The 24,840-nt window shown below is 36.7% G+C and overlaps 1 protein-coding gene and 1 non-coding gene across 3 annotated transcripts; one reads left to right on the plus strand and one right to left on the minus strand.

Annotated features, from left to right (window-relative positions):
• Positions 1-688: 688 nt before the first annotated feature.
• On the minus strand, positions 689-795 carry LOC136201646 (small nucleolar RNA R71). Its single transcript, XR_010673992.1, has one exon. It is a non-coding gene; the product is annotated as a small nucleolar RNA R71 (small nucleolar RNA).
• A 15,341-nt stretch (positions 796-16,136) lies between these two features.
• Positions 16,137-24,277, plus strand: LOC136201090 (B3 domain-containing protein REM16). 2 transcript variants are annotated; one of them, XR_010673678.1, is made up of 6 exons: positions 16,137-16,399; positions 16,495-16,633; positions 16,988-17,543; positions 17,780-17,931; positions 18,041-18,369; positions 23,505-24,277. XR_010673678.1 is itself a non-coding variant. In XM_065991666.1 (5 exons), exons 2-5 carry the CDS (start codon positions 16,520-16,522, stop codon positions 18,296-18,298), a joined length of 1,080 nt encoding a protein of 359 aa, XP_065847738.1. In that variant the 5' UTR covers positions 16,137-16,399; positions 16,495-16,519; the 3' UTR covers positions 18,299-18,565. The 2 variants fall into 2 exon arrangements, 1 of the variants encoding a protein (XP_065847738.1); XM_065991666.1 differs by lacking the exon at positions 23,505-24,277 and having other exon boundaries at positions 18,041-18,565.
• The last annotated feature ends 563 nt before the right edge of the window (positions 24,278-24,840 follow it).

Consider the following 24,840-nt stretch of genomic DNA (forward strand, 5'->3'; position numbering starts at 1 on the left):
CCGTTGCCGGGGAACGCCAAAAATTTTGACAAAATTTTAAATTTTTCGTGTTTTATTACGAATCTAGGTTTATTCATACTTATTCAAACTTTTACATTTTATTTATTTTTAATTACTAACATATTTATTTTTCAAAATTCTGTTTTATAGGTAGTTTCTGTTCGTGCGAAATTTCAAGTTCATGCGCAGTTCTCGAAGTTCGGGCACGTCACCAGACCCTTTTGATCCAGAAATTGAAAAGACCCTTAAAAAGAACAAGAGAGAAAAGAAAAAGAAAAACAAAACCCCAATAAAAGCTAAAATTACCGAGCCAGAAGTAATGGCGACACTTATGGATTACGCTAGGCCAGGAGTGGCCAGTGTAACAAATAGTATAGTTAGACCCCAGATTAATGCAAATCAATTTGAAATTAAGTCTGCGTTGCTTAATATGTTGCAAAATAATGTAACATTTTACGGGTTACCTAACGAAAATCCTAATACCCATTTGACAAATTTCTTAGAAATTTGTGACACTTTTAAAATACCAAATGTGACTGCGGAAGCGATCAATCTTCGCCTTTTTCCTTTTACTTTGAAGGATCGAGCCAAAGAATGGTTAACTTCTATGCCAGCCGCATCAATTGAGACTTGGGAGCAATTAGCCCAAGCATTTTTATCAAAAATTTTCCCTTTAGCAAAAACTGCAAAAGTTATTAAAGAGTTAACATCTTTTTCTCAAAATGATAGTGAAACACTTTATGAGGCTTGGGAACGTTTTAAAGAACTTCAACGTTTATGCCCACACCACCAATTGCCCGCTGAACTTTTAATACAAACATTTTATAATGGACTAAATCCTACAACTAGAGGTTCATTGGACGCTATGTCTGGAGGGTTATTCATGAAGAAAACATCTGCCCAAGCAAGAGAACTTTTGGAGGAAATGGCAATCAACAGCAGTATGTGGCCCGCGGAACGTGGACACCTACCATCAGCGAAACCATCATCCTCAACAACATCATCAGTTAAAGGTATAGTGAATCTTGATCCGGTAGCGATGTTGCAAGCCCAATTTTCTGCCTTGTCGCACAAAATTGATAGGTTTATGGCACCGTGTGATCCTAATGGTCAACCAATCCGAACAGATGTGGATTACGAAGGTATGAGTGAAATTGAACAGGTAAATTTTGTCCAAGGGCAAAACCAAACTAATAATCCTTATTCCAATACATATAATCCTGGATGGAGAAATCATACTAACTTTAACTGGAGAGATAACAACAACAATAATGTTAATACTAATCAAAATCGTACTACTAATTATCAAAATCAATCAAGAGATTCGATTAGCACTTTATCTTCTAAAATCGACAAATTCATTGATGCTATGAGCGGAAAAATAAGTAATCACGACGATGGTTTTTAACGGATCGAGAATAAATTCGATCAGCTTATTAAAAACCAATCATCTAGCATCCATAATTTGGAGATTCAAATTGGACAACTCGCTAAATCAATTCCATCCCGCAAAGAGGGAAGTCTTCCAAGCCATACGGAAGAAAATCCGAAAGAGCATGTTAAGGCTATCACTCTTCGTTCAGGGAAAAATTACTCAGGTCCGGAAATGCCCGAAAATTCGACTTTACCTGGAACTGATTTACCAAAACCCAAAGAAGATACATTAAAACAAAAAGATGCACCGATTGACTCTAGTACAAAAACTTTTGTACCCAAACCACCTTTTCCACACAAAGTCCGCAACAAGGACTATGACAAACAACTTTTAACATTTTTAGACAAACTTAAGAATTTGCATATTAATTTAACATTTATGGATGCGATTATACAAATTCCCAATTATGGTAAATTCCTCAAAGATTTAATTTCGAAGAAAATCAGTTGGGAAGGAATTTCATCCATTTCACTAACTGAAGATTGCAGTTCAATTATGTCAAGTAATTTGCCCACAAAACTCAAAGATCCCGGATGTTTTACCATTCCGTGTAAATTGGGAGATATTGAATTTCCCAGTTGTCTCTGTGATTTAGGAGCAAGCATTAACTTGATGCCATTATATATTTTTAATAAATTAGGCTTAGAAGAATACATCAAACGTACCAATATGGTTTTGCAATTAGCAGATCAAACCACTAAAAGACCATACGGTATAATTGAGGATGTTTTAGTTAAAGTTGACAAATTTATTTTTCCTACCGATTTCGTTATTTTAGATTTTGCTTATGATGTAAATTGTCCGCTAATCTTTGGTAGACCGTTCATGAACACGGGACGTGCTCTAGTTGATGTATCGGAAGGGAAAGTAGTTTTACGAATAGGAGACGATAAAATTGAGTTTGATATGAACCAAGCGATGAAATATCCTATGGAAGATTTCGCTTGTATGAAACTCGATTTAATTGAAGAATGTGTAAATGACATTGTTCAGAAAGAAGAAATAATAGAACCTATAATGAGTGAGGAACCAGAAGATAAGGACCCAGAACCTTTGATTCGAGAAGATGGACCAGTTCCGCCTTCGATTGTAGTTCCACCTGAATTAGAACTTAAGGAATTACCAGGACATTTGAGGTACGCTTTCTTAGGCGAAGGCGATTCTCTACCTATAATTATCTCTAACAACTTGACACAAGTTCAAGAAGAGAAGTTGAAAGAAGTTGTTAGAAATAGGATAGGAAGTATAGGTTGGCAAATTTCAGACTTAAAAGTTATTAATCCAAGTATTGTAATGCATAGAATTCACTTAGAAGAAGATAAGCCGCCTAAAGCGGATAGGCAAAGACGCCTAAATCCGAACATGAAAGAAGTAGTAAAAAATGAGATTACTAAACTTCTGGACAATGAAATCATCTACCCTATCTCGGATAGTGAATGGGTTAGTCCAATCCATTGTGTACCTAAAAAGGGAGGCATAACAGTTGTAAGGAATGAAGAAGGTGAATTAATACCCACACGAACCACCACTGGTTGGAGGGTTTGTATAGATTATAGAAATCTAAATAAAGCAACTAGGAAAGATCATTTTCCTCTTCCTTTCATTGATCAAATGATCGAAAGGATAGCTGGTCATGCTTTCTACTGCTTTCTAGATGTTTACTCCGGATTCTTTCAAATATACATTTACCCGGATGACCAAGATAAAACAACCTTCACATGTCCTTACGGAACATTTGCATATAGAAGAATGCCCTTTGGTTTATGTAACGCACCTGCAACATTCCAACGTTGTATGACTGCGATCTTTAATGATTTCATTGAAGATATCATGGAAGTTTTTATTGACGATTTTTCAGTTTATGGAGATTCTTTTGATTCGTGCCTAGAAAACTTGGATAAAGTTTTGACTAGGTGTGAAGAAACAAATTTGGTATTAAACTGGGAAAAATGTCACTTCATGGTTGACGAAGGAATTGTTTTAAGTCACAAAATATCTGAAAAAGGATTAGAAGTAGATAGAGCAAAAACTTCAGTAATAGAGAAATTACCCCCTCCAACTACTGTTAAGGGAGTAAGATCATTCTTAGGACATGCTGGTTTTTACAGAAGATTTATTAAGAATTTCTCTGTAATTTCCAAACCACTTACTAATTTACTCATGAAAGATTCAACCTTTGATTTTAATGAAGAATGCGTTAAAGCTTTCGAAACATTGAAAACTACTTTAGTCAGTGCACCTATTATTTTTAAACCCGATTGGGATTTACCATTTGAAATTATGTGTGACGCAAGTGATTTAGCTGTCGGATGTGTTTTAGGTCAAAGGAAAGATAAGAAACTTCATGTCATTTATTATGCAAGTCACACACTATCTGGTGCACAATTAAACTACACCACAACAGAAAAAGAAATGTTAGCCGTAGTTTTTGCATGTGACAAGTTTAGGTCATATTTATTAGGTTCAAAAGTTATTATTTATACCGATCATGCAGCATTAAGATATTTATTTGCTAAAAAAGATGCAAAACCACGTCTAATTAGATGGGTTTTATTATTGCAAGAATTTGATATAGAAATCAAAGACAAAAAAGGAGTAGAAAACCTTGTCGCCGATCATCTATCGAGACTTGAAGATGAGAACGGTCCCATAAGTGAAACTGTCGGTATACGAGATGATTTCCCTGATGAACATCTCTATCAAATAAAAAGTGTCATGTCTCCTTGGTATGCAGATATTGCTAATTATCTTGCAGCCAATATTGTCCCGGAAGGATTAGATTTCCAACAAAAGAAGAAATTCTTCTTCGATATTAAACAATATTTTTGGGAGGATCCTTTTCTGTTCAAAACTTGTGGTGATGGGATAATTAGGAGATGCGTTGGTGAAAACGAGTACGAATCCATAATGTCAGAATGCCATTCTAGCTCTTATGGAGGACATAATGGAGTTAACAAAACTGCTGCTAGAATATTTGAATGCGGTTTCTTTTGGCCTACGATGTTTAAGGACGTTCGTTCGTTTATCACTCGTTGTGATAAGTGCCAAAGAACAGAAAATCTAGGAAGAAAAGATGAGATGCCCCTCACAACCATATTAGAAGTTGAAATCTTCGATATGTGGGGAATAGATTTCATGGGACCCTTTCCCCTTTCTAATGGTAAAACTTACATATTAGTTGCCGTTGATTATGTTTCAAAGTGGGTTGAAGCAATTGCAACCCCGACGAATGATTCTAAAGTTGTCATTAATTTTCTTGACGATATATTTTGTAGATTTGGTTGTCCAAGAATTATCGTTAGTGATGGAGGTACTCATTTTATAAACAAGAGTTTTGAAACTCTTATGAAAAAATATGGAGTACGCCACCGCGTATCAACTGCCATACCATCCTCAGTCAAATGGTCAGGCGGAGATATCAAATAGAGAACTCAAATGGATTCTCGAAAAAACAGTTTCATCCACAAGAAAAGATTGGTCTTCTAAACTCAATAATGCGTTATGGGCATACCGTACTGCATTTAAAACACCAATAGGAATGACTCCTTACCGCTTAGTATATGGTAAGACATGGCATTTGCCAGTCGAATTAGAACATAAAGCCTATTGGGCTATTAGAGCACTTAATTTCGATTTACATCAAGCAGGTAAGAAACGTTTGCTCAATTTGAATGAGTTAGATGAGTTACGCCATCTATCTTATGAAAATGCAAAGATTTATAAAGAAAAAGTGAAGAAATGGCACGATGCCAAAATTAAAGTCAAACACTTTAATGTTGGGGATAAAGTGCTTTTATTTCATTCACGACTTCGTTTATTTCCAGGAAAACTTAAGTCTAGATGGATAGGACCGTATTTAGTCGTCAAAACTTTCGATTATGGTTCCTTAGAACTAGAAGGTCCTACCGGAGTTCGATTCAAAGTTAATGGTAATCGATGTAAAATCTATTACGAAAATATTTCCCAACTAGGAATTGAGTTCGTAACAAGATTATCTGACGTTTAAAATACTCAGTTTATTTTACTCAGTTTATTTTGTTTTATTGTTTTTATGTTTTTATGTTTTTATTTTATTTATTTTATTTTATTTTTCCAAAATACATGCTTTTTATGTTTTTTATGATTAGATTACTTTATATTATGATTTAGGCATGTCCATATTTTTATTTTATGGTTTTAGAATTAATTTTTAGGTAATTAGGCTGAAATTGTAGTTTTAAGCAATTCTCTATCGAGAATTTGAAATTCTCTGCCGAGAATGCCTTTTTTAGACTTGTCTATTTTTGACTCAGGTTTCTCTGTTCATACCGAGAATTTTAAATTCTCTGCCGTGAATCAGGAGATGAGCTTTGATACCTGATTTTCGCAAGAAAATCAGCGTGTCGCGGCCGCGGCTTTGCCATTCGCGGTCGCGACACACGTATTTCTTGCGCTATCAGGTCTGAAATGGTACAATCCTTTCAACGAACCTCTTGACGAATGAAACATTAAGTTTCTTCACTCCCGAAAGGTGCAATTTATGCCTTTTCATAGTTCAAACAACACCTCTTTCCATCCTAAACTGTTATAAATTAATCATCGAGGATGCAGGTTCTGTTACATTTCATTTTCATCCTTGTCAGAACTCTGATTTTTCTTCACAAACACTGTACTTCGCTAAAAGTAACATACACTTTGCACCATGCCTACCAAAAACAACCCAAAAAGGCGCCATGCTGCCTCAATCAACAAACGCCCTGCCCTATCCAAGCGATATGGGGCGCTTTTTCCTATCTTCAGCCATGATGAAGGTAGGCGTTATTGGAATCTCCGTTACACATTCTTCACCGGAATGTTGTATATGGATGAATTCCTTAACAACCAACTTGGAATCAGTGATGACATGCATCGCTACATGGAACGCCTAGGGTGGACCAAATTTGCCAAAATGCGTTTTCCAATCATAGGTGATTGGATTATAGAATTTTTCTGTGCCGTTCGTTTCACTAATAAACGACGAGTACGTCTCAGTTTTCGTCGAGACGGCGAAATCTTCACTTTCGGCTATCCTGAGTTGCATGCTTGGTTTGGTTTTCCCCCGAGGGATACAATTAAACGTCATCCTGGACGAGACATGACATCCTCAGACATTTGGAGAATGCTCATAGGATTCTGACGATTCAATTCAAAACTCGCCTATAATCACTCTTTTCGCTCCAACTCCATGCTGTATCTACACAAATTTCTGTGCCACAGTTTGTTCGGGCGCATATTCAGTAGTGTGGTCCGTGACACAGATTTGTATGTTCTTGGAGATATATTCCAGGGCAATGCAGTGGATTCTTCCAAAATTCTGATGGAAGGTCTTGTCGCCGCTTCTCGATCCAAAGATAAGAAGATTGGGTTCGACAATATAATCTGTGGGATAATTCTCGGTACCAAGGGTACAATTGATGTTCCCTGGAGTGATGAGGAATTCTTCCCGACAATTGACTATGAATTTCTCGAGCACGAAAGACTTGTAAAACGTGTCTTTCGGGCAGGGCCTACATTTTTGTCTGCATCGGAACGTGAAACTTTCGTGCAGTTTCAAATATATCGTATTAAGGCCAGAGATATCCCAATAGATAGGGATGAATATATAGAATAGTTTACGTTTTTCATTGTTTTTTTGTATATATATTTTGTTTTGTTTTTTACTATTGGTTTGTTTTTCATTATTTGTACATATGTTTATATAATAAAAATCTTATTTAGTTCAATTCTTAATTTTATTAACCTTATTGATTTGATCCAATATCTATACTTAACATATTTTATATGGGTCATCTCTATATATTCTTACTCAAAATTAAGATTACACAACATTCACATGAACTACTACGTTTATTTTTATTATGATTCCACACGTTTATCTAGATTTAATTTTATTTATAACTCAATTTATTTTCAATGAATTAAGTTATGATTTAATCGAATCAATTCATGTATTTAATATGTATTAATATGCACTTATAATGCATTTAATTTGGTTCTTTTAACTTATATGCATAAAATAACCATTTAAGTTTCATTAATTCCTTATAAACCACTTTATTACTCTTTAATTTTATTTATTAAGGTTACACCTTTGGTTTTCCTTGGCATTAATGACATTTATTTAAGTTTTTAAAGTGCAGGAACATTTCATTTTAAATTCAGGAACCATTCCACAACAAATAAATGCACAAACCATGACAAAAGGCACCTTAATAGGCATATTTACCCATTCTCTACCGAGAATTTATTAATTCTCGGTATGAGCAGAGTTTTTGGCATAATTTCAGGGCGGAATTGCCTGAAATTCGCGTGCCGCGGCCGCGGCTTTGCCATTCGCGGTCGCGACACGCGCTAAACTTGCCCTATCCATTCCGATTTTGCTACCTATTTTTGCCTATTCCTATTCCTATTCCTACTCTACCTATTCACCTACCTCTACATCCCTATATAAACCTACCTCTTACACAAACCTCACATCACCTCTATTTTTACCCAATCCCTTACTCTACCTCTTCCCCAAAAATCTACTTTTCCCTCTTCCCAATTTATGCACTCCAATTTCTATCATATTTCCTATTTTCAATCACTTCATTTTCCAAACCCCAACCTCATCTTAAAGCTTTGGTCTTTCTCTCCACTTCATTTTTTTTCTTCTTCTTCTTCTTCTCAAAACCCTAAAAACACTAAACACCATCACCATGGTTAGGACAAAGCGTGTTGGTAACAAACCCGCCGTTACGGAAGCTAATCGCCTTCGGGTTCAATGTGGAGCTTATTTTGACATCTATTCAGAGGAAGAAGCCTCTCGTTTCAAACATTTTTCACAAGCCGACCGCCAATTTGTGGATATGCACTTCTTAGACTTCCATTCGGTAAGAGTATTAAATTTCTCTACTCGAATTGATGCCTTTATTGAAGCTTTGGGTTGGCAAGAGTTCGTTAGTATGCGTTTCCCGCGTATTAATGAGTATGTTGTGGAATTTTTGGTCACTCTATCCATAAACAAGAAGAAACCTTCAATTTCTTTTAGGAATAATGGTATCCCTTACACCATTGATTATGAAGCAATGGGAAACATGTTTGGCTTCCCTACTTCGGATTTTTACGATAAGCCTAAGGATTTTGATAATGATGCTATTTGCAAACTCTCTCGGATCAAGATTATTTTAATTCAAAAAACACTTCAAGCAAGTTGATTAAGGACAATTGTGTGTTCTATTTTCACAAATTTTTGAGTTTCTCCTTGTTTGGTCGTGTTGAGAGTTCAAAGGTCCAAGTTCGCGATTTGTATGTTTTGGATAGTTTGCTTAAAGGTTTGAGGATTGATAGTATTGGTATCATGTTTGACAATTTGTTCTGTGCTTCGAGGGCTACTACAATTCAAATCCCTCTTTGTAATTTTATCACCGGTCTTGTGTTGGGAGCACGGGGTGAATTGGCCGACTATGACATGTCCACCTACCATGGGTATGTTCCGCTTTTGGACATTTCGGCTCTTGAGCGGGCTCACTTATTGCTTCCGCAAGGTCCCCCCGTCTTTATTTCGTATGCCTCCCGTATAGCCCACCTTCGTGGCACTATGGGTGGTGGCGCTTCAAGTTCCCAATTTGCAGGTACCGAAGGCGGTGGAGATGCGGAAGGAGAGGAGGATGCACCACCGGCTCAAGCACAACCCCAAGCACCTCAAGCGGAGGATAATCCGGTAGATTTACGGAGGATTTTGGACCAAATCAATTCCAACAACCGTCAAATGAACTTAAGGATTGATGATTTGGTTGAGAACAATATGGTGATGAATGACAACCTCAACCTTTTGAGGCGTGAACATCGATCGACTCGGCATCGGATGCTTTCCTTTTTCCGATGCCGCAATGTGGAGACGTCGCCAACACCTCCGGATTCACCACCTCACGCTTAGGTTGTTTTCCTTTCATTTTGTTTTTATTTTGTTATAATTTGGTACACTTTTCATTTTCTTATGTTTGGTACAATTTTTACTTTTCTGTTGAATGTTTCATTTGCTTAATTTAACTCTTTGTTCCGTATGCCTTATTTCGTATTTTATGTTTTCTCCATTATTTTTGCACCAATGAGGACATGGTCCAATTTAAGTGTGGGAGGAGACATTCATATATCAATTTCTACACAAATACGAACAAATGCAACGAATGATATTCATGCAAATGCAACACATATACATATTGCAAAACATTTTTCACAATAACTTAACATTTTCATAAGTTAATATAATTATTTTTTTTAGGTTATCATTATCAATAGAAATAATATTTCTATACGGGTAATATTTTTCAAAAATTTCACAAATCTCCGATACGATTTTTAAGTAAGAATTGTCTCGAGTAAATATACTTTAAGTAAAGATTCTTTATTCAATCTCTATTGTATATCATGCAATTCATGATACAATAAATCTTATTTTAAATTTTCAATTAGGTTTATAGGCACTAAATTGAACTAATAATTTTAGCTCGGTTTGATTCCGTCTTACATTAACACCAATTGAAGTTTTTAAGGAAACTTTAGCCATAATACATGTTGAATTTTAAGTCAATATAGGATGAATGTGCTATCTTTCTTTTTCCCAACTTACAATTTTATAAAATTCATGTTAATTAATCAATGAGTTGAATTCTTAACTTTTGGCCACGATTGAGACCAACCTTATCACAATCGAGGTATGAAAGGGAAGAATAATTAAGTACCGTTTACTTTTGGCCACGGTTGCGACCACCCTTATCACAATCGAGGTATGGAAGGAACGTTTAAATAATGAAAACAAGCGTGTATAAGTTTAAAGTAACGATTGCGTCCACCCATGGCATGGTCGGTACCTCTTAAGCAAACACAAAAAGGAAAAAGGTAATAATAAAATACGTACAAGGTTACGGTTGAAACCACCCTTATTTCGAGCGTAACCAAGCAAATAAAAACAAGTACTTATTCATTTTAATATATCTTTAAGTTTGGGAAAGGAAATTTTGTGCTTTGAAATACCTTGAGATGAAAGACTCAATAACATGCGTGCTTATACATTGTCCCGAATACTTCAATTTAAAATTGCACATACAAGACGAATGATATATCGTATATTATACTCAGTTAGTTTAATGTTTGCGTATACATTTGCCATGCGAAGTTAGTCTTTTCGGCTTAACTAATTTAAAAGGTAATACAGAGATATATGTTTTATTTTCATAAAGAGATTAGTTAGAGAATAAATTCAGCGAAATTTTGCTCGGGACTAGCAAAAGATTAAGTGTGGAGATTTGTTAAGCCCAAAATATATCTAATATATCATCAATAATTACATCAATATTGCTACAAATTTATACTATTTATAACTGTTTAGAAAGCTTTTACTCTCGAATATGTTTCTTTCATACAAGGTACATAAATATTTGGTAAAATCCAAATAGGAACGAAAAGAGCTCAAAAATAGAAGAAAAACCCTACAAAAGGAGTCAAAGACGACGAAAATTAATAACGCTAAGTCGAGGACACGAACGAGAGCAGAAATTCAGAAAAAGCTCCGTGCCGCGACCGCGGCCCCCCTCTTTCACGGTCGCGACACGCGCCTTCAGCCACTTCTTCCCTTCGTCCGAAGCTCAACTTGATGCTCCCCCATTCACGGTAGTGAATTTGATAAATCTCGGTACGAGCAGGAGATTTGGAAGCCATTTTGCACACTTTCATTTTCAACAAAACACGACTGTTCGAGTGGATAAAGACGTTCTTCCACAGCGGACACGATCCTTCACAACGGACACGACACTTCAATTAAGACTCTTCAACATCTATAAATAAAGAGTTGATGGAGAGTTGAAATATATATGTGATATGTATAGAAGAAAGAATTAGTGTAGAATTTATGCAGAAATTACGAATCAAGTGATTCAGAGATTAGAAGTTCATTTCTGTTCAAAGCAATATGTTGTACACACATTGTTTATTCAATAATAACAAATTCAGTAACGTTTAGACATTGTTCCAGTTTAGTTTTCATTTTGGTAGAGGCCGACCGTATCCCTATTACGAAGTTACAGCGAGAAGATTGAGTAGAGGATTCGCCCCTGAGCCTGACAAACTCTAACGAAACCCAAGGAAAGGATTGATCAACCCATTCACTTGCACGCCATCGAAGAATTCAATGCTCCATGTTCTCTGTAAACTTGTATCAATTTACATTTCATCTAATAAAGTCCGTTCTTTCGATAGATCGTTATGCAGCACTTATGGTAACCAATCCACTAAAGTGACTGCTGGTGTTTTCATTAAAACGTATTTTATTCAAATCTTTACAAGGAAACTTTGTTGAACACTTAAGCAAATTACTATCTCGGTAGAGTTTTAATTTGGTTAAGGGCAATTTATCCCGGTTAAGGGTTTTGTCGTGTTCAAAGCCAATTAATTAGAGGTTCCATCATTTATTTCATCTTTATAATTCCTACAAAGTTTAAAGTTGTTTCTTTGCTTAATGCAAACGAATACATTAGTTTACTTTTCTAAAAAGTACTAAACGCTCCTGTTTTGCAAATTCATTCTTAAATCAGAATATTTTCTAACGTTTTCATACTCTAATCTAATTCTCATTCTAGCAATTTCAAAACCAAAACCGATTAAACGATTTTTCCATATTATAAACCTTTAAAAGTAAAATTCAACCGATTATAAATAAGTTTTGTTAAAAAACGTTCCCTGTGGGATCGATATCTTTTATTACTACAAGCGTATACCGTGCACTTGCGGAAATCGCTCAACACCTACACGTAGAAAGCAAAAGATCAGAATCTATAGCTAGAGAGTAAAGAAAGATAAGGTGACCATACCTGCTCTTGGTTGGAGCCCAACCAGTCCATCATAGGCTTCCCGGCTTTCAAAGCATTCACCATCAATTTCTCTCCACTGGCAGCAGATGATCTCGTTTTCTTACTCGGGGGGATCACGGCATCCTCCAAAGGACGTTTTTCGTCCCTCTTGCGGGGATTTGCCTCCTGCACATTCTTCTGGGCCTCCAGCTCCTTCTGTTTCTTACGCCTCTCTACAAGGGCACGACTGGCTTCAGACAAATCCCTAACAAGGGAACAACAAAATAATCAAAGTTCAAGGAAAGAACAAAGGTACCTTCATCAAGTTGAGTAAACTTCACGTAAGTAATCTCGGTCCCCACTCTACGGACTAGGGGAACGTCATTGATCATGAATTCCAGAGCATCGGCATATGTCCATAAGTCTGTTTTGATGCTCTTCATGAGATTCGCCACTTTTTCATCCGCATCAGTCAGTATACGCAAATCTCCAGCCATATGTTGAGGCTTAAAGTTTCAGTTCAACGGGAATCCAAAAGATCCGCTCTCTTCCACTTTGACAAAGAAAAACTTTTCATCCCAAAGATGGACATTTGACATTTTATCACTAAAGGGCGAATAAGTTTTGAATTTTGCAAAAGTGATGAAAGATTCGGTTTGACGTTTTGAAGGCTTGTGAAGAGATTGGAAGACCCGGGGAGTACAGGTTACCCCCAGATTTGATGTTAGAAAGCAATCTAAAGCTATGTCCGACCAGCCATTCGGATGCAGCTGGCTGACAGTGATCCCAAAAAATTCCAAAATATCCCCCATCATCCGGGGAAGGGGAAGGCAGAATCCCCTCTCAACGTGGCTTTCATATACAGAAAGATATCCCCTAGGGGGACAGGCGGGTCGCTGATGAGCAGCTGCCAATACGCTCTCATAATTTTTGATCCAAGGATAACGATCCGCCAAGTCGGCAAGATCTGTGGGGCCCATACGAGATGAAGTAATCTCTGCACGGGGTTTCTTTTTTCTAATCGGGGTTGAAGGAGAAGCCTCCATTCCAGAAAGAGTTCTAAGGTCTATCGCCGGTGCAACAAAAGCTACTGTGGCGGAAGGGTTCTGAATTTCAATTAAACTGGGGCAATGATTCCTATGCTCCCTCACTGTATTACACAACTCTGACAAATCGCAACTAGGGGTGCTCTCAGAAGAACTTGAGTTCTCGGAAGAAGTCCAACTAAACGAAAGCTCAGAGGAGGTAGTCAAATCGAAGAGTTCAGTGGTAGAACCAGAAGAAAAACTCATAAAACCCCAAATGACAACAAAAACAGAACAAAAAGGTCAACTTACATGGAAAATCGGAAGCTTCAGGGATTCTTGGCACAGGAAAAAGCTCTGGAAAAATGCAAGCAAAGGTCGGAGGAAGATTAGCAAATGAGAAAGAAAGAGTCTAAAAAGGTGTCGCCACTTACCTCGAGCGATGTGTCCAGGACACCTATCGCACGGTGGATGGTCTGGAACAGAGCGGTAATTAATACGATGCATCATGACGGCACGCCAGGAAGTGCAAAAGCCCTAAAGGACTTTAACGCTATTTTGGGAGGGCTTTTTATAACATTAAGATATTATCCACGGGACTAAAAGGGATATTAACCAAAACGACCGTGTATCTAAGTGATCGGGAAAGCTAGGGCGTATCAAGCAAGCTACCAAAGTGGCGGATCACAAGGATTCCTCTACACGCTATCCATAGTCAAACCTATGGGAGACCCGCCGTCCTGCCTCGATCCTCCCCATGAACGGCTGAGCCGACTCCCGATAAAGGCAATTAATAACCCATTAATGAGCTAATGGTCATACTTGAATAAGATCAGTAACCTCCATTAATGAGGTATTAATGGAGACTTTCTAGTTACCGAGGGTTACAACTATACGACTATAAATAGCTTACATCCCAAGCTATTGAGGTACACATTCACGATCTCCTAAACCCTACTTTGCCATTACATTTTATTCCTATTACTATATACTGACTTTGGCATTGGAGCTTCCCCCCGCCGATCCCAACGGCGCCCCCCGTAGGGAAGGAATCTGATCAAGAGTTCATCACCAGTTATCATATCTTAACAATAATAAAAAAAATTAAACTTGTATAATCAAATATATGTGTGTATATATATATAAAAAATGTAAAATATGCGTAATTCGGTGCGGTTCGGTTTTTTTACATTTTCTGTCAAACCGAACCGAACCGAATACCGAAATACACTTAAAATTAAAACCGATGTTGAACCTAATTGTTAAAAAACCGAACCAAAAAACCGAATTCACTCGGTTCGGTTCGGTATGTGGTTTAAACCGAATCAATGCACACCCCTAGCTACTGCCAATCAGACAAAGCTACTCAAACGACGCGTGGAACAGCTACACAGATTGTCTCTAGGGGTATTTTAGTGATAAGTTCTATAGAAACTGGACGATCCTATTTGATCAAATACCTAGCGACAAACTCCTATCTTCCTTTCATTACAGTATTTCTGAACAAGTTTCTGGATCAATAAAGTTTTTTATTTCGAGATGAAATGGCTCAAAAAAATCCATAGTTGATCGTACTTTTAATCCCCAGTTCCTGCTTGGTAAATTCCTGGATGGGAAACCTTTTACCATAATTCCTAATAAAGAAAGGAAGGGGCACTAGCTCCGGATCAAGTATTTGAGTTCGAAGCAGGAGCAGACTCGCAGAGCAGAGACCCACAGATACAATCATAAGCTCATGTCCAACATTTACTAATTCACACGTCGTGTGACATTACCCACATGCCATTTGAAGCATAAAACGACACAAAGAATGTGCGTAAAAGAGAGTCATATACATCAAATTCTAGCTCTGTTGATGATTCTGAATTTGGGGATAGAATTATTCAAATACGATCGATTCTAACATCAAATGACTCTTACTCAGTCAAATGGATACGGCGACAAGCGAATGAGATGTCACATGTGTTAGCAGAGTATTCTCGTTTATCCACTTGCCCTTCTTTTTTTAATTTATTATCGAGTTATGTTTCTGATTGATTGTTACAATTTTGCGATGATTTGACTCATTAATCCATTTTTTTATTCAAAAAAAATATAAAAAAAGTGAAGAAAAATTGTCAAAATGGGGTTTTTAAAGTTCCAAATCCGACATTAAACTGATTTTAGTGATAGAAAAGAGAAAATTACAGAAACAGTCCTTATATTTTTCAGATTTAATTAAAACCTTTAGATCTACTATATTCTATCGCATTAATCCCCAAACTACCCAAATCGGGTCACGGTTTGTAACGGAGAATTCAAAGACGACGTTTTATTTTAAAACATTAATTTAAAATATTTTTAAATCACGGATCTACAACGTTTTGGTCCTGAACTACCCTTTAATCGGGACACGGTTCGTATTGGGACCAAACCGAGGTTTTTATTTAAATGTGAAACGTTAATTAAATAAATAAATGCAAATAATAAAAAATGTAAAAACTAGAATGTAAATAAGTAAACGAGTCTAGTCCTCATATTGATACCTCTAAATCGGTATTCCGGTTGATTCCACATGTTTCGGTATATTTTTAGTGCGTTGTTTAGTTTTCATCCAACGTTATATTTTTCGTCTAAAAAATCCACTCTCCCAAAAAATCCTCTTCCAAAAATCCCCCTTCATACATTGCAATCCTGGCTTTTTATAAACACAGATCCCCATGGACGTAGGCCCAAGGCTTGGGCTACGCCCATGCTTTGGCTTAAGCCCAAGCTTCCGTATGCATAAGTCCAAGGCTGAGCGTTACGCCCAGCCTCGTTGGGCGTACGCAAAGCAAAGTTGGGCGTCACGCCCAACTTTGCTGGGCGTACGCCCATATACTATAAATATAATATAATTAAAATTGTTATGAACAATGTTTTAGAAATTTGTATGATGATTTCACAATAATTTTTCTTTTTCTTTTTTATGATTTCTGAAAAAGAGACTGACTACTACTAGTAGTCTACTAGTATAATTCATTATTATTTGCCCTTTGATTTCATTATCGTTGTGAGATGCGATTAAGAGTTTGATTGGATGAAGTCTTCCTTGTAGACTGAAGTTTTTCTCTTCGGTCGGTCTTTCTTCTTTGGATTTTTCTATTATTATTATTACTTTTGTCTATTTGCTGCTGAGTTGATTTCATGTTTCTTTCAATTTTGATTTCAGATACCTGTTTTTTCAATTAATCGAGATGCAAGACGAAGCATGCGAAGATCGCAGAAGCTGGGAAGAGGAGGTATACTGGACCCGTTTCCAGAGTGTCCAGTTCTCTCTGTTCCTGCACACCGGATTTGAACGACAGCTGGTAAGTTTTCCTTTTCTACTACTACAAGCACTTAACTATCGTCAATTTCAGATTTTTGGGTAGGGGAACTTGGGTATTAAGGTTTCATCGCCTTGTGTACCAGGATTTTATGGATTTATGCCTTTCCCCTTAGTCGACACCTCAATTTTGGTTTTATGTTGATTAGGTCACATTTCATGCTCATAATTTTGTTTGCAATTTGGATCGCCAGATTGAAATGATCTCTAATGGTTGAATTGCTGAATAAAATTTTGCTTTTCTCTAAGCAAAATTTCTGTTTGTTTTTCTTTATTGAGACCTATATCATATATGCATATGAGGACTGTTGATTCTAATGGGGGCATTGAATTGCAGGCGATCCCTGAACACTTTACTAGAAATTTGAAAAGGAAATTGCCTGATACTGTCATTCTAAAAAGTCCTTCTGGTTCGGAATGGGAAGTAGGCCTAACAACAAAGGAAAATGCCTCATTTTTTGATCATGGTTGGGGAGAATTTGTCAAAGATCATTCTCTTAAAGAGAATGATATATTGATCTTCAAGTACAATGGTGAATCTTGCTTAGATGTCGTACTGTTCAATGGGCAGAGCATGTGTGAGAAGGTGGCTTCTTATTTCTTCAGAAAACGTTGTGGACATGAGACTCAATCCCATTTAAAAAGCAGCAGCGGTGAAAGTTCTGCTGGAGCTGTATTTACCTCACCTTCAGATGGAATTGGAGGGTCTCAGCCAAAGGAATCTATAAAAAAGACTGTATACAATGAACCAACAAGGCAACATCTTAACTCCAGAAGTGTTAATCAGAAAGTTCGCAGCGAAACTGAGTTCACTACACCCATTAATACAACCAACTCTGCACCAAACAAAGAGTTCTCTACTTCTTCTGAGGAGGAGATAGACACAAAACCTGGTATTGCATTTAGTGTTTTCAATTTTGGGAATGTCAAACAATCTCCACTTATCCTTTTGTTGTTTCATGTTTAATGTGCATGCATTTCTCCATTTCTATTGCCAGTTCGTTCAAAATTCTTCTTGTTACCTTGAAACTTTCTAGTTTTACAATGTTATCATCAAGTAAAAGGAGTCTGCATTTCTTGATGTGAAGAACTCTTGGTTGATGATTTTTTATTTTCCAACATTGCATAGATATTGGACACGCAAATAATAGGCAATCAGGCAGAAAGCCCATTACAGAGGAAGATAAACGGAGAGTGTTAGAGTTGGGGCGAGCAATATTAAGCCCCGAGGGCTTTCTTAGAGTCATGCAACCCACACATGTATACAAGAAATTTATTATGGTAGATATTTGTTTCCCCAACTTTTATCACATTTTTTTTCTTGTTTTCTTTTGGTTAGTCTTTTGATTGTTGGCCTAATTGCATTTGTGTTAAATGTTACTTCTTTCAGACAATCCCTTTAGTATGGATAACCAAGCATCTCACTTTTCGGAAAAATCATGATATTATTCTCCGGACCAGTGAGAATACATGGAGGGCCAGAATAGTGTGCAGTAAAACTAGTCGGCACAGAGGAGTTCTGGGTGGCGGGTGGAGGAGATTCGTTCGTGAAAACAATTTGCATGAATTTGATGTATGCATTTTTGAACCTCGCGGTCAGTTGAACAACTCCATGGTCTTGGATGTTTACATTTGTCGTGTTGGCTAACAGATTAACTCCGCCCACCCTGCAAGTTCATTTTGAGGCCAACACAAGAGACTCTAAGAAAATTACTTTAGGTTAGCTTTTCTTCCTAATAATCATCTGATTTTAGTCTAATTTTTCTGATCTTATCTTTGCCAACAAAATGGAAGTTAAAATTTGGCCATCTAATTGACATAATTTGCTTTTTGGATGGTCATAGTTTAACTTTGGAACATTATGCAGGCGGAATGCTTTAGTTTTTTTCAAAAAATCAAGTACTTAACACAAAAATTAGTGCTTCATAAACAGTTTTCTGTTCGCTCTGTTACATAGATAAACTAGTTTGATTATACACTATTGATACTTATAGAAACGATATCTAAGTAGGTAGGGATGTTAAAATGGGTTGTGGTGTCTTATGATGTATATTCCACATGATTATATCTAATATAAATGATACAAAAGCGATAACTGTGTCAAATTGATCGTGTCAAGTGAGTTGTCATTGTAAATCATGTTGTCATGTTAGAAATTTACAACTCTATTGTCAAGCATCAATCTTTGTGGGACTAATAGGGCTAAATTACATTTCCGTTTGTTTGCAGCAGCTCCAATAGAAAAAATTTGCATTTCCAATCACAAAATTACGATAAGAACAAATGATGAACTTCTTTTGTGCAGTTATCAAAATTGAATGTGTAAATGGAATTGTTTACATTTTGTATTATAAAAATCAAATAGCTTTTTTTTTTTTTTATTGAAGTCCGGTTAGCGAGAGAGTATAAAAAACAGACATCTCAGCTATACTGGCACCTCTGAAAATCACAGCAAACCTGAATCAATATTATTAAAAAAGAAAAGAAAAGTTACAAAGAACCAAATATAAAAGTTCAAAACAAAACCATGTCAAGCGAAGCGATAAGAACCACGCTTCACAAGATCATGCAAAAAAGTCGGGCAATAAAAATCAGGAATTAAATCCCACCAATGCAAACTATCAACCATACGACCAAAAAAGGTAAGAAAATCAGTAACCGCATTTCTTTCACAATAAATGTGAGAAATGACAAATTGCATGGAATCTAATTTTGATAAACAATCAATCCAACTCTGACGAACCACCCAAGGAACAGTAGTCAACTTATTACGCAACAACTGAACAACATAAATCGAGTCACTCTCTAACCAAAGGTGACGTCAACTTTTGTCAAAAGTCGTATGAATCGCATAAATGGTAGCCTTCAACTCAGCTAAAAAAGCAAAAGAAACGACAAACGGGAATGCAAAAGCACCAAGGAACATATCATTTGAGGAACAGTAAATACCGCCACAACCCGCAACACCCGGATTACCCAAAACAGAAGTATCAGTATTAACTTTAGTCCAACAGACCGGAGGACGCTGCCAAACCACATAAATAATACGAGGTCCCTTAGGAAATCTTCTATCAATTTTCAATTCTCTAAGAGTTTGTAATTCCACAGAAGAATTCCAAGTAAAACCACGACCTTGATTTGCCGCTTCACGAATTGCGCTCAAAATACGCCGAAGAACCAAAGAAATTACCGGTTTCACATCATTAAAAATTTGATTGTTCCTTGCTAACCAAAGAGCGCACACAGTGCTAACAATTGCTGCAGACCAAAGTTCAGCAATTTGTGAACTAAACCTTTGTTTACTAGCCTCCAAAATCAGAGTTTGGAAATCACCATCCAAAGGCAGATGCCTCCCAAGCAAAGCAGAAATATCTCGCCAAACCTCCTGCGAAAAAACACATGTTAGCAAAATATGATCAGCCGTCTCCTCATGAGAAAGACACAACGGACATCTAGAAACAATCAAGTAACCCCGCAGCCTCAAATTCTCATGGGTAGAGAGATAACCCAAAAAAGCCCTCCAACAAATAAATGAATGTGCAGGGGAATAAATCGGCGCCAAAGAAAACAACACCAATCCAATTTCAACCTAGCCGGTCGCAACCAATCATAAAACAATTTAACCGTCAAAATCCCACCAGTCGCAGGCTCCTAAATACAAAAATCCTCCATTTCAGAACTTCTACAAACCCGCTTGATACCTTCTTCCACCTCTGCCGGCAAATTCGGCAAACCAACCCAAGTATTATTGATCAAAAAATCATCTACCATATCCAAGCCACGTCTTTGCTGCAAGGCCGATAAACCCAATTGGGAAGCCACAGTAGGGCAAATCCATCTACCATTCCAAAAATTAAGACCAGATCTCCGCCCAATCCACCAATAACAATTATCTAAAACCAAAGAATATACCCCTCTAACTGAACCTCAAATGGACGAATTATGAAGCCACGGCCTATGCCGACCCGATTTAGTAATAAAACGGGATCTTAATAAATTAAAACACAATGACTTCTCATGAATTAAGCCCCAAGTCATCTTACCAAGCAAAACCTGATTAAGTAAAATCAAATTCTTCACCCCAAGCCCACCAGAGTCAATCGAACCACAACACAATTTCCAAGGAACCGAAACTAATTTCCGATTGTCAATTGATTCAGACCAAACAAAATTTCTCATACAACTCATCATGCTCCTAAGTAGAGCCACATGCCATTTGTAAACAATAAATGAATGAATGAAACTACCAGTAATAACAGAGTTAATCAAAGCAACCCGACTAGCCATAGACAGACAATGACCCTTCCATTTGGTAAATTTAGCCAAAACCTTACCCTTCAAACTTCTCAAAACGTGTTTGCGAGGGGCCCCAAAGAAAAGAGGAACACCCAGATAATGAAACGGGACCTCCCCAAGCCTAATACCAATGATTGCTGCCAAACGAGTACCACGACGAAAAGCAATCGAGCTACCCAAAAATAATTCCGACTTATTCCATTTAACCATCTGGCCCGATAAAGAACAATACATATAAAAAACATCCCTAATAGCCTCCAAATTAGCATACGAAGCTTTACAAAAAAGCAAGATATCATCCGTATAAAGTAAATGAGTAGGAAATACCTCCAAACTCGTGTACTGAATCGGAGCTAACCTCCCCAAATCTCTGAGATCAAGCAACCAACGACTAAGAAAGTCTTCAGCAATCCCAAACAAAATAGGATAGCTTTTGTCTTAAATTAAACATCAATAACAAAAATAATGGCAAAAAGCATTATGAGGTTGCTAATCTTTTAATTTTTGAATAAAGTTTAAATGCACTCTTATTATTAATAACGTATGAAATAGTATAATTTTACTCTTAATATTTTCAAACAAGATTTATTTTACTCTTACCTAATAAAAAAAATTAAACAGGATGCTTCATTATTATTTAATTGTGATATTAGTTTTTCAAATATCAATTATGTTAAAATATTTATTTTGTTACTAACACAATTATAATCTATCAAAATGTCAATATTTCAGTATGCATGTTAATCATAAAAAGTTGTCTAATCTGTTTACTAGTATGTTATTAAAACAGTTATAAATAATTCGTCAAATTATACACGAAACTAAAGAAAAACTTGTTTGGAAGATTCAATGTGGCGGTTGAATAACTGTGAAATTAGTCCGTTCAAAATTTGTGTCATGTAAAGAAAAAATTGCTCTTGTTTGCTTACGTTAAGATTAAAATTGCACAATTTTATACATTAGAGGTAAATTTGAACTTTTTAAAAACAATAGGGGTAAATTTGAATTTGATCTTTTAAAATTTTGGTCTATTAAGGCCCAAATTTTTTTATTTGAATACATTTTCAATTCAACAAATTACAAATTGACATGTGGCATAACGGCTGCCTTTGGTCACATCGTTCGCTTTTGCAAAGGTTATACTTCCAATTATTTTTATTTTTATCTTCTTCAACAAATGTGGATTTCTGTGAAGCCATTTCTTGAAAATGGTGGGCATGCTCATCGGAAGAAACTTTAAACCTCTTTTTTGGTGATAGTCAAAATCCCATTGAAATGGTGGCTGTATACCCGATGAAGTTTTCTCGTGTAACACCAATTGCCATAAAAATAAATTAAGAATAAGATTTGGCATGGTTGCAAGTAGGGCTGTAATCGAGCCGAGCCAAGCTTTGATCTGCTCAAGCTCGGTTCATTATAAAATTAATAAGTTTGAGCCGAGCTTCGAGCTTGTTTCGAATCTAAAATTCTCTTTGGATTTGGTTCATTAAGAAAATTATCTAACCATGAATTGATTGTGAGTGAATCGTTAATTATATTTGTAAAGTTTGCTCGCAAATAACTCTTTAATTGTGTACATAAACAAACTCACAAGCAAAGTTCGCGAAGAAATAAACAAGATGCTTACAAATAGTTCGTCTATCACTTATTTATTATGTTTGTGAACGGACTCATCTAATAACAAATGAAATAATATTAAGTTTAGATATTTGTGAACTAACACAAAACTATATAGTTTTCTATAAAAGTAAAATTTGTTCATAAATGTTCTAATCGAGCCTGCTCGCGAGCTTTCGGGCTGAGTTTTGGCATACTCAAGCTCGGCTAGTTTACGAACTGAGCCAATAAATCGTGCTCACGAGCGGCTCATCTACAAAATCGAGTCGAGACGAGCCGAGCTTTTATCGAACCGACCACCGAATCGCTCATGAGCGGCTTGGGCCATTTACAGCCCTAGTCGCAAGAAGAATAATGTAGTTAAGGGTCAATGGCCAATTAAAGAAGATAGGTTCGAAATTAGGAAATCTGGTGCGTACAAACTCATTTTTCTCGGGAACAGAGCGACATAGAACTCATATTTTCTTCTATGATAATTTGGTGAATTATGGTATTCTCTAACCTTGATAATTCGTTGATGGTTGATGAGTTGCCGTTGTTTGGATGATGTATACGGACCGTGAGGATTAGTTATTCGGTCTTTGAACTTGCTTTTTTTTATATAGTTCAAATTCGCATCCAAACATCTTGATCATGTGATGTACTATACTTGTTAAAAGAAGTTAGTGAGGAAAGCCAGCGAAAGATTTGTAGACATATCCGTCAAATAATTGGTTTTCATCGCTAGGTTTGGAAGTATGTCTAATGCTTTTAACAACTTTTTCGAAGTAAAAAACTCTAATAGTTGGGGATAGACTTGTTAATATTGACCTTGTGTGTTCCTACTGCAATATTCACTCTGAAAATACTCTTCATGCTTTTTTGGTGTTGTGCCCGACAACGGTTCAAATTTGGTCCCTTTCCTTTCTTGGCAATTCTATCTCTGATGCCTCTGGTTTTAGGTCCCGGGCTATATCTTTTCTGATGAACTCTTCAATGGAGGACATGACAATTATGCCGGTGGTTATATGAGGGATATGGACTAATCGAAATCTGCAGGTTTGGCACAACTCGCCTAGGCCTCCTGCCGTGTCCCTCCATTTGGCTGTGTCAGACTTGTGAGAGTGGCACGCTGCTCAGTTACATCATTCCTTGCCTTGCTCCCTCGACCCCGCTGGGTGTATGGCTGCTGCTTCGTCATCCCCACGGCCTGTTGGGTGGTTTAAGTGTAATTTTGATGCCTCCTGCCTTGATTCGGCAGGCTCCAGAGGAGTTAGGACTGTGATTCGGGACTCTAATAGTCGGTTCGTGGTTGTTGCTTCTTTGTCCCTTATTGGCCATTGGGATGCCCTCATGGCTAAATCGCTTAGCTTCAGGGATGCTCTTGTTTTGGTGCAAGGACCTTCTGTTGGACTGCATCGTCTTCGAATTAGATTGCCAACTACTCGTGAAGGCCATCCTGGGGAATTCGTCTTTTTTTTATCTTATGTCGGTTCCATTGTTGATGAATGTAAGGTTCTAATGAAATCCTTTAAGTTTATTTCTATTGCGTTTGTGCGTAGATCAGCGAACCACGATGTCCACCTGTTAGCTCGGGCAGCTGGCTCTTAGTCTGGCCGTCTGGAGTGGAAAGATATTCCATCTTAATTTCTCTTTGATGTAATTGATTCTGATTCTATTTAAGTTGTTCGTTTTGTAAAATATATATATATATATATATATAAATAGAATTTTATTTATCAGAGAAAAACCAAAATATTAATTTTATTTAATGCAAATAATTTTTAGTCAAATAAATACAAATATGAGCTATTTACAGCGAAATCCACAAATACTGAATTAAATAAAATCAATCTCATTTCAAAAATTTGTCCACTAGCATTAAATATGATAAATTTATTAGGTAACTGTAAAGCCACCCTAATTTGTAGGAAACTTAAGGCCCGTTTGTTTTACCTACTGTTTATTGTTTCTGTTTGCTGTTTACTGTTACGGTTTGCTGTTTGCTGTTGCCATTTGCTTTTTGAAAAAGCTGATTTTTCAAAAAGCAGAGATTCTTTGCTTTTGTAAAAGGCTGCTTTTCAGATGTTAAAGGCAAACAAGAGATCACTAACCAAACACCTAATACTGCTTTTCAGATTTAAAAGGCAAACAAGAGATAACTAACCAAACACCTAAAACTCTCCATTTTAAAATGAAAAGGCAAAGAGGAGCGTGAAAAGTAGCAACCAAACGGACCTTAATAAAAGGAATGAATCATTATAGGCAATTAAAAAGATGGTAATGTAGCTAATTTTA

This window comes from Euphorbia lathyris, chromosome 7 (genome assembly GCF_963576675.1).
Source record: "Euphorbia lathyris chromosome 7, ddEupLath1.1, whole genome shotgun sequence".
Classification (NCBI taxonomy): Eukaryota; Viridiplantae; Streptophyta; class Magnoliopsida; order Malpighiales; family Euphorbiaceae; genus Euphorbia; species Euphorbia lathyris.

Coding starts and splice junctions, on each gene's coding strand:
- LOC136201090 (XM_065991666.1), top strand. CDS start 16,520: ATGCAAGACGAAGCATGCGAAGATCGCAGAAGCTGGGAAGAGGAGGTA. Junction 16,634..16,987: donor CCGGATTTGAACGACAGCTG/GTAAGTTTTCCT, acceptor ATTGAATTGCAG/GCGATCCCTGAACACTTTAC. Junction 17,544..17,779: donor GGAGATAGACACAAAACCTG/GTATTGCATTTA, acceptor AACATTGCATAG/ATATTGGACACGCAAATAAT.